The 11,000-nt window shown below is 37.9% G+C and overlaps 1 protein-coding gene across 1 annotated transcript; it reads right to left on the bottom strand.

Annotated features, from left to right (window-relative positions):
- Positions 1-3,132: 3,132 nt before the first annotated feature.
- PVALB (parvalbumin) lies at positions 3,133-10,144 on the bottom strand. The gene is made up of 4 exons (XM_084206162.1): positions 9,957-10,144; positions 9,289-9,421; positions 8,722-8,831; positions 3,133-3,493 (listed from the first exon to the last, which is right to left on the bottom strand). Exons 2-4 carry the CDS (start codon positions 9,384-9,386, stop codon positions 3,465-3,467), a joined length of 237 nt encoding a protein of 78 aa, XP_084062288.1. The 5' UTR covers positions 9,387-9,421; positions 9,957-10,144; the 3' UTR covers positions 3,133-3,464.
- Between the last annotated feature and the right edge of the window lie 856 nt (positions 10,145-11,000).

Here is an 11,000-nt window from a genome sequence, read left to right as displayed (position 1 = left end):
AATTGCTGATCTATGAAACTCCATTAAGAGCTTGGCAGGATCCTTAAAGCATAAACAATTATGCATTTGTTGGTTAAGGATTTAGTAATGGTAAATGGTGATTGGAGAAATATTAAGAGTTGGTGGCAGCCTGCTAATGCAAACTCTTTCAGTTAAATGCTAATGCCATTTGTCAGGAAGTGATGGTTCAGCTATGACTTGAGGATTTGGCTCTTCTTCCTCTTGAATTGTAGCTCAGAGCAAGCAATTTCTTCTCTAGCAATGCAAAATACCAGCTTGAACAAGCAGTGCCTAGTTTTTTTTATTTGTCATTCAATTGTGTCTCATTGCAAACCATTGGATATGAATCTAAGTAAAGGATATGTACTGATTATTTAAACATTTGTCTTCAACAGGATGGCTGAAGTCTTTTTATTTTCTTTCATAACTTCTACTCTATTAGCACAGGGAAGAAAATTATGGAGCACTTACTGTTCAGGGCAAAGAAGATTTAAAATGGCAATTAAGAAATTTAAGGTAAATGTTTCTTGGAGAATGTAATTTTGCTCCTTTGCTTATGCATCTGAAAATTAAAACATCTTTCTTCATGAAACAGTAAATTGCAGGGTAGTGTGGATTTTTTGTATTTGTCAAGCATTTGTAATCCACACTGTGCAGAAAGCCTGATTAAATTCTGTACCAAATTCTGCTTTCTTCAGGCTTTACAGTGGTTTCTGTGACAGTATCAAAGACATTATAGCAAGTGCAATATGAGAATGAATAACTTAATATTTTGTATATGACATGTTTTGTTTTATATTTTATTGTAGCTTCAAATTTTGTATTTGTTTGCTCTATTTTGAGTAATGTCTAGATAACATCCAACAAAAAGGAAAATTATTAATTTTTTAAAATATGAAATTAAACAATTGAAAATTTGGAGAAGATTTGGAAGAAATTTGTTTTGGGAAATTAGAGTCTAAGAAAAACCTTGAAGATCCTGCAGTGAAAGGAAAGTAGTAGTTTGATGGCGATAGATAAAACAGTAATTTTGTCTCTGGACAGAGATTTACTTATATTACACTTGTATTTGACTTTTTCTTTTCTTCAGTGATAGATGCATAATTGAACTTAATTTAAAATGCAGTTGGGGGAAAAAAGTGTGTTTAAATAGAGTTTTTGAGAATTCAGAATATAAGATCTCAGAATACAGGATCTGAGTGTACCAGTTGCATATTTGAATAAACCAATCAAATACAGGTTTAGAATATCTTATACTGTCAGCATGAACAGTAGAGATGATATTTTGGAGATCTCTCTACCCACTGTAAATTTTTCAGTTTGAAAATAAAGAATATTTATTTTCACCTTCTTCAGTATTATATTACTGAATTTTCTCAGACCAAATTAGGCACTCAGTGTTGCTTGTTCCAGGGTGATTGAGGTAACAGCATGAAGAAAGACTGAAGCAGGGATCACTGAGGTATTCACAGTTTTATGCTAGTGAAACATCGCCATTGATGTTGCTGTAACTTGATTTATTTCACATAATATGCTGTAAATATTTCTATAGACTCATTAGTGGCTTTATTTATTGCTGTTTGTTCTATTGGTTTTTGGTGGGTTTAAATTTTTATTTTTTTTTTTTTTTTTTGTTAAAGCCCTGGATAAAATCGCAGCTTTTGTGCCATCCAGTGAAGCATTAAAATACAAATCCTTGCAGCTTCAGAGAATAGCAAGGGACTATAAAGGGCTTTGTTTTTACAGCAACTTTTTTGTTGGTTCTCGAATTCCCTGGACCTTTATTCTCGCGGCTGCAGTAGTGGGGTGCGGATGCCTTTTCGGTGTGTCTGTGTGCTCCTGTAATGCGGCTTTATTGCCACGCGAGGTCAGCAGCTGCCGAGAAAAAGCAGGAAATAAACTCCCTCCACTGCCATCCGTTTTCATTTGCTTTATTTAGAATACTTAAAAATCAATACATCCTTCAGAACCGTATATACAGTGTGCAAAACCAAAGGATTTCTTTTGAACGCACAGCATCTTCAGCAAAAAATCTTCCTTGCGAGTTACTACAGAGTGAGGATCTAAAATGGCTTTAGGAACGTTTATTGGCTTCCCGAGTAGCATTGGGTAATCGCTGTGGCAGAGGATGGTATTCTGTACAGTGTGATGATGACAGGGTTTCAGCCTTATCTTGTTGTCTCCACTAAATTGGTGATAATAAATCTAAATTGAATAAGGTATTATTGCTGCAGGGAATAGTTTGGAATACAGAAATGGAAAATACCCTTCCTTTTTACTGCAGTAATAATCAATGTTCTGCCAAGATGTGGGGGAGATGTTGCCTGAAAAGATTTTCCCCCTGCTTTTGTCTTTGTTTTAAAAGCAACCCCCCCCCAACAATACAGGTAAAAAGTATAAGCTTGATGCCAAATTTACTGAATAGGATTTGGGAAATAAGTATTGAGCTCTGTCATAGGCTTACTATTGGCTAATCATTTCCTTAGCATAAGTCTCAGTTTCCTATATGTAACTCCAAAGAAGATATTCGCTTATCTGGTAAAGTTTTAGAATAATTTTTTTTAATTAGATTTTCTGATTTGCTGTTTTTACAGTGGGATTATCTACTGCAGCGTCACACCTGAATCTTGGTGTTCTTTTCCCTGAAATTCATAGTTATTTCTTGTGAGTATGCAGTTCTTCCTGTCCTAGATAGTTGTGTAACATTGCTAGTAAACATACCCTGTGTTTCCGAAGTGACTGCTTTTTAATAATTTACGGAGTTATCTTCATGTATGATTGGCACCAGCTGATATTCCTGTCAAACCTTTTATCCAAAAATCCCCCTGCACTGGCAAATTTAACAAATGATACAGATGACAATCAATTTACTGATCACCAAAATGCAGCAGGGTAGATGCAGTTTAAATATTAGGAAATACTTTTTAGCTATAACACTGATTAAGTTGAAAGAATGAACTGCCAAATGAAGTTGGGTAATTGCCATCACTAGAAGTTTTCCATCAATAGAGATTTTCCAGGCTATGAGTATGCATCCATTTAGCAGGGATGGCTTAAAAATAATGCAGTCAGTTTTGCCACAGTTCAGATCTTGGACTGAATGACTCATTATATGCATGTTTTATCCTAAATAATTTTAAAAATTTCTTCCTACTTTACCCTGGCTAGGGATAAAGCAGCAGGGATGTCAGAAAAAAAAACAAGTAACATTTTCTCTCAGCATGTGCCAAGCCTACATGAAATAAGAAACAAGTTGTAGTGAGAGAGAAGAAAGCCCAGATTGATGTGACCTTTATTATTTTAACAGTGTCTTTCAGCACAATTACAGAGTTGCAGGATTGCAGAGAACAGAGCTGGAGTATAAAATAACATAAATAAATAGAACAGGAGCCAAAGCAGTCAGCAGGAGGTGGTTGGAATTGGGCAGTGAAGGATGGGTGAAGGGTTTGCATTGGTCAAAGCCTTTATGATTCAGCCACCATAGTTGCAAATTCTGGAGAAAGGAAAGAATTTTAAAAAATATTTAAAAAAACAAAATTTAAAGAAGGAAGAAGCATATTACAATGAATACAGAGTCACTGGTGCAGCAGAAACGTCACAATAACAGAAGAGTAAAGAAATCCAAGTTAATTAAAGGGAAAGTATGATTTGGGAAATCTTACAGTGAAATGAAAGGATTTTTTGAGAATAAGGGAGAAATGCTATACATGCCAGACTGTAAGACTTCCATCACTATTCATCTAAAGAACTTAGATTAGTTCTCAATTATTTCTTTGTAAATCTCAATGGGAGGAAGGCAAGAACTAGAAATTTAATATTGCAGGGAGATAAATATCTTTTATATCAGAGTTTGGCAAAGAGAATCATTAATGAGTCTTTCAAAGTATTTGTGTCCCATATTATAATTATATTGCATTTAAGCTCAATTTTGTAATTGTAAATTGAGTGAAAATGGCAGATTACAAAACCAGAAGGCTGATACAACCTATGTAGCAATTTTGACAATGTTGTAAGAATGAGAAAAATTCCTGTGGTGTCAGAGTGTCAGGATTTTACCCTGTGGCTTTTATTAGTGGTACATCCATAATATTTACATGAACGTATCTATCTGCAGTTTGGGGTTATTCCATGCTTTAGTATATATACTGCCTTTCAGCAGGGAGATAAAGCATGGAAAAGGCACTTTTGTATCCTGGTGAATGGCTGACTGGTTATAATTCCTAACTCCATCTAACCCTGGAAGAGTTACACACAAGGATGCCTTGCACAGTTGTATGTGCCTCAGAGCACTGAAAATGACAGACTGGAGGGAATCCCAAGAAGAGCAACAAAGATGATAAAGGGATTAGAGGGTATGCAGAGAGAGTGGTTTATAGGTTTAACATAATCAGCTGAGAGGAAAATGACAAATAGGAAAGGGAGTCGTCTGTAAAGGCTCAAGAAAAAATTACTGAAGTTTGACATAATGAAGAGTAAAGTCTGGCAACTGAAAAAGATAGAAGATTAAAATTAGACATTTTAAAGAATATTCTGATGTTCAGTTGAAAAATGCTAAACTCTAAACAAGTGAGATCTTAATTGACTTTTGTATGCAAACAGCACTTTTGATGGTGTGTCCAAAAAATATGCTGCCAAATGCAGACAAACCAGACTGAGAAATAAAAAATGTCAGAGGGTTTAAATTAATTCCAAATTTATCCATCGTTTTGAAAGATGTAAATCCAAATTAGGATTAGTGATGCAGATTACTTAACACAAAACATGTATAAATCCTGTACATGGTGGCTACGTAGATTGAAAGTGTTGCAAACTGAATTTAAGAGATAACATGAAGTGCTTGTGCTAAAAACCCCAGCTATTCTGGGCAGAAAAGGAGAAAGGCCATGATTATTAGATCTTTGTCTGAATAAGTCCTGCAGAGAGAAACATGAACTGCAATGGATCAAACCTTTCCAAAAGGGAAAACTAACTATGCATATACTGTTAAAACAAGTTGTCATACTTATTACAGCTACATTAAATACCTTTTATAATAATTTGTATCCACAGCATATATTTGGAAAAGGTTTTTCAGACTTGCAGCCAAATATTTTCTATAATACATTTTGATTGTGCTATTATAACTTAATAGCAATATATTTTACAGGTACTTTGTGATGGCCAGCAAACCATGAAATACTCCTTCTTGAGTAAATGCAACAATTCACTTTTCCCAGGATTTTCAATGTATTTTAAATATTTCAAAGATGTTCCAGTTGAATAATCTTCTAAATGAGTTCACTACTCATTTTTGTATGAAGGTTAGTCCAACCACAGGTGGCTTGTAGAAGCATTGTTACAAAGTGTACTCATATATGCAAAACTTCTGTGATAAGGCAGGGTATATCAGTCCCTTGTAAATGGTTATTGCCTCTGGCCTGTTAGTGAGGGAATCCTTGTGATCTACTACATTCTTGTTTCCAGTTGTAGTTACCCTTCAAAAAAAAATTATGTCTTTCTTTGCACAAATAGTGGCTTTAAATTGCAAGGATTTAGACCACTTTGTCTTGTAAAATAATTTAGTAGCTGTTTTGTGTCAAAGCTCTGACTTAAAAGGAGAGGACACTGTGTTCAGTACAGTTTAGTACTATATACCAGCCTAATTCATGCCCTCTAGTATTTTACTGAAATGACAGATATGATTACAGAGGACATGTTGTAGGCTCGTGATTTCTCTCATCAGATTGTGTTTTTTACATTTTATTTACAACAGCAAATCTGTTTAAGAAACTTTATAAGTAATGACTTATGCTAGTTTATTTTGGAAGATAGAAGAGGACAAAGCAGGATAAGAAAAGAAGGAATTCCAAATATTTGTTGTTGTTGTACTTGTTATGGCTTTCACCTGGCAAGGTCATGACTTAATAGTTGTTATTTTGCATGTTTAATGTCACATTTTTACAACATTTTGTTTTACAGGGATAAAAATTTGGATTGTGCTGCCCACAGTGCATGATCTTTGACCGTTCTTTATGTACTTTCTCAAGTCTATTAATATCAAGAAACTAAAAGGCATGTTGTTCATGTCCAATGCTAATATACAAAATAGATTTAAAACAACATTATGACTAGAAATTTTCATTTTTTTTCTCATCTTTCTTCTAAATATTTTCCTGAAGCTGGTAGAGTTGCTTCAGCATCATTTTTCATCCTGATCTAGAAGGTAAGGTTGCTTGTGTTTTGAGGTAACCTGGTCTTGACCTGCTTTTTTTTTTCAGATTCGTCATTTTCTGACCACATTGGTGGAATGTGGAGGGGGTTTGACACTGCACAGAAGATGATCAGCTCTTACAGGAACTGGCGGCAAGTTTTCAGCTCTTTGAAACTGCTTCATCGGCCACAACTTCAAACCGTGATTGGACAAGAGGTAAACTGCTGAAACTATTTCAGAGCTGAATGGTCTTGCAGGAATGAGAAAAGGTTTAAAGAAGAGTCAAAAAAAAAAAAGAGAGAAAATTTGTAATGTGAGACCCCAGCTAGAAGAAGGCTGATTAGGTTGGGATTAATGTTTGTGATGATACATCTGAGAAAGTTGTCTCTGCGGTTTTAAAAATCCCTAAAGATCAGTTCCTACAACTGCTGTGGGCTCCTGAGGGACAGCATTCAAGGGCCATCAGGAGAATTAACATTAACCCCTGTGAAAGGCTGCTTGTTTACAATCGTTTAGTGATTTAGGAAGCTGATGTTTGAAACAAGTGGTAGAGGTAATGCCTGACAATTCAGCTGCAGGGAAACAAAATTGGTTTGCAACAGAAATACAGCATCTCAATACTGCATATGAATGGGATGTACATTTGTGACTTTAAATTTTATTTACATATGCAGTTATATTCTTGAATTGGATTTATGGGCCAAAGGAAAAGCCGGGAAGTATCTGTCCTCCTTGTCCTTTGGTCACAGTCTCAGCTGTTAACTTTTGTATGTATTTCAAGCCTATCTAGTGTAAAAACTGGCTGTTAAAGTCAATTTAAGAAATGGAAGAGAAACCGGTAGTGTTGTATGGTAGGGATATGGTCAGAAGAATCAAAAGAAAAAAGCACATCATTCTCTTCTCATTATCAAGTGTAAACACAGAGTATTTCCATTTCAAAGTTAGGGAACAGTAAAAGCTGCAGAAGAAAGAGATAAGGAGAAGAGGCATTTCATATTGCTTTATTATAATGTACTGGGTTTCAGGCACTGTTTCAAAGAAAAAAGTTATGGTAGTCTTAAATATGAAGGTTAATGCTGTATTTTCTTGTACAAGCCAAAATCATTATGCAATATTATTCTTTTATTCCAATTAAGACTAGTTTTGATTTGCAGCCTTCTGGAGTAGCTGAAAATTTATCTGATATGAGGCTGGTGGATCAGCTGTAAGCTTACTTACCTGAATTAAATTTTCTTTTGAAAAACTTGCCCAGTGATTTTAGAACTACTATCACTAATTTTAGTGTGTATAAAGAAGACCTGTATAATAAAGAATGTGAAGTTTCAAGAAATTACACCCACGCTGGATTCAGCAGCACTGCTGAAGTTTAGCAGGAACTTCACCTAAACCATAATAAAGTGATGACTGGAGAAATTAAGAGGCTTTGGTCTAGGAACATGGTCATTGTCATATGCCAGTGTGCATCTCCTGACTGATATGTCAGTGGCTGATTTTGTGTGTCATCTTCTAAGCTGGGAGATGGTGTTAGTTAATTTTGCTTTTTATTCCTCTTTTAATTGACCTTTTTTTTTTGGGATAACTTTTTTTTTTTTTTAATTGCAGCGATTGGGTAACACAGAGAGATATGAGGAGGTTTAGGTATTTTTTTAGATTTCAACTTATGATATGGCTTATTGATATGTCAAAACCCTAGCAATTGCCTGCTCTCTAGGTGATTTAGTACTATGGCCACAAACTTCTATCTCCTTCAATGAGGAAAGCTTTAGTTTAGAATTGCATCTCTTCTTGTCTCCTTCAGTGTGTTTCATTCACTCTCACCTCCAAAAAAAGAGGAAAAAGGAGAAATTTTGTGTGTGGGCTAAGCTGATTCATCCCAAGGGGGAATAGAAAACAGCACTAGCTTTTTAAGCAATGCTGTGAGAGGAAAAGTTGTTCTTTTCTTGTATTTCTCATATTCAGTAAAAGGGACTGACAAGCTTTCTTAGGTGTGAAGACCCACGTAAACACTAGCATAAGCTGGATAGACTGTTATTGTATAGAAATTCTGTAGCAAAATGGGTGTACTTTGAATTTTAAGAGCATTGCTTTGCTAAGTCATGCAAAATCATTACTTTCCTGCTAACTAAACATCAAGAAATGCTGGCACTCAGCTATTATTCTTCCTACGCTTTATAGTCAAGCCTCGGTCTCTGAACTCGCAGTGTCCTGATCCTCACTCCACTGATATCAACAGACAAATTACAATAACTGAAGCAGAGTTTGGCTGGGCGCTTAGTCCTGCGCTGCGGAGTGCCCGACCCACAGCCGGGTTCTGTGAGCTCCTGCCCCCTCTAGTGTCACAGCTCGGCTCCTCTTCCTCTAACGCTTCCAAGCAAGGTGCAGCAAATGGAGCGGGACTTGGCATTTCATTAAACCCAAATTGTGCCCTTCAGAAGGTCACAGCCCCCAGTGATTCCTAGGTTTCCTCAGTTCTTGTGTGTAAGGGTAATATTCGGTTGTTACTGTCAAAGTTTACTCCTCTAATTACATACCATCAGCGCCAATTTTACCATCACCGTCCTTATCTCCAGCAGCCAGAAGAGCCTTCGTTTCTTTGTCTGATAGGTCTCTTCCTTCTGGGGTAAAGCCCTTCAGGACAAACCTAAGGAGGAAGCATAGAAAATAGAGGAAGGTTTGTTTGGGGTTTTTTGTTTGTTTGTTTGTTTTTGGTTTGGATTTGGGTTTTTTCCTACTGAACAATTACACTTCATATCTATTTGTACCGCTTATTTGAGACACAAGTTGGAATCCAGCGTTGTGTCTTCTGTTGTTGACCTTCTTTAACATTCAGAAGCGCCTTACTCTGAAACTGCATTTGGCTGAAGAACTACCTGTAAGGTATTGACCATTCATGTGTTTCAGGGATCCTGCAATCCAAGTGGCAACTAGCTATCTCCAACACTCTTCAGCTCATGTGCCCAGCAAACAACTGGCATCGCACACAAATACTAGTCGAGAGTTTCAGCTGTATGTTACTACCTAGAGTCCTGTAATAATCCCCCACAGGAAATTAGACTCTTAAGGCAGGGATATTTGAGAAAGGATGTAACTTTACTTACTTCAATTCTTCCTCTTCAATGAAGCCGCTCTGATCTTTATCAAGAATATGGAAAACCTTCTTCACATCTTCTGGGCTCTTCTTTTTCAATCCTACCATCTCGAAAAACTTTTTGTAGTTAAAAGATTCAGCCGCTGTAAGAAATGAAAAGCCAGAGAACTGCTTAGAAAAGTAACTGAAATACACACAACAGCACATACCCGTGGTTCTCTTCCACGCTGCTGTTTTTCCTGCCCTGGGAGGAACAGTGGAACCCAGCTGTGATAGGAGCTGGGTGTACTCAGTGTAATCGTCCGTGCTTCACAGGTGCTAATGGAAATAAACAAAGGGGCAGAGAGGCGATGTCTCCATTTTGCAGATGAAGAGCTGAGCTACAGAAGGATGAGACTTGCCCAAGGTCACACAAGAAGTCTGTGATAGACTTGGAGCTTTTGGAAGCTGAGGTCTAATGTGCTTGGTCTCATTTCAGTGCCTTAAACATTTTTTTTTCCGCTAAGTTTTACACTAGAACAGAAATTTGAGAGCAGACTCTGACTATTAAATAGCCGTCACTTTTTGACATTTCCATCCCTGGAAAAAAAAAAAAAAACCAACAACAAAAAAAACCAACACAAAATGTTCTTGCTCAAGCATTGGCGAGAAGTGTTTTTTTTTTCCCTGAACACTTACTAGAAATCAGTGTTCCATTTCAGCCGCTGAAGGAATGTGCAATCGTGGTGTGTGAGCTCAGACACTGCAAGGGAGTGCTGCGCGGCGCGCTGCCTGCAAGACCTTGTGAGGAGCTGTCTCCGGGGAGGAAAAAAACAAACAACCCAGAGCCCTTGAAATCGGAGCCGAGTTTACCTGCTCCACCTCCCTTGTCCTTTCACCGCACCCGCTTTTGTCCCACCCGGGTAGCTTAACAACTGTGATGTGGATTGGAAATACCATTCAGTGACCTCCAAAATGTGCGGTGGACTTTTTTTTTCCTTCTTATGCATTCTTATTCCCGCCGCGTTAAATTTACCTATTACATAAAATTAAGGAGGCTCAGTCTTCCGTGATCTGCCTGAGATCTGTCATTAGTTGCTGCTAATTGCATCTGCTCCGGGACTTGGGGATGGCCATAGAACAATGGAAAGCTAATGAGTAAAACAGCTGCTGGATCCAGCAAAGCAATTTGTCGCTCCCTCTGACTCCGGCTCGTGAGCTGAGCCGGGCTCAGCGGGTCTTGCTCTTCTGTCTGTTCGGGAAGGTCATCGCACAGAGCAGAACTGACAGAGGCGGCTCCCCGGGATGGTGCGGTCAGCCAGGTAGTTTGGGGGAGGGGGGATAACGTGCATCCCGGAGCACGATTTCTGGCTTTCTTTGAGAGCAACCTTAACTACCTGAATCTCTGTAAACACGAAGAGGGTTTGCTGTCAGTTTTGGGGGGTCGCGATGAAAGAGAGGGGTAGGGAACATCTGATACCCGGAGGTGTCTGAAAAGGGACTGTGGACCACTGCAGCCATTCGACCTGCAGGGAGCCCCTGCAGTGGAGCAGTCCACCCGCGCCCGTGCTCTACTGTTGCCTTCTGTCCATCCCGAAAAGCAAAGCCCACCCGGGGATTCTGCATAGAAAGTACAGAGTGGTTTCGTATATCCTTGAAATGGGAAACAGCAGTTCTGTAACATCTGAAACTAAATTTCAGGAATGAGTGAGAAGCTGCTGACATCCAGTGCTGACTTCTCTA

Source organism: Fringilla coelebs (assembly GCF_963513975.1).
Source record: "Fringilla coelebs genome assembly, chromosome: 5".
Taxonomy (NCBI): domain Eukaryota; kingdom Metazoa; phylum Chordata; class Aves; order Passeriformes; family Fringillidae; genus Fringilla; species Fringilla coelebs.
This window is presented reverse-complemented; position numbering and strand designations above follow the sequence as displayed.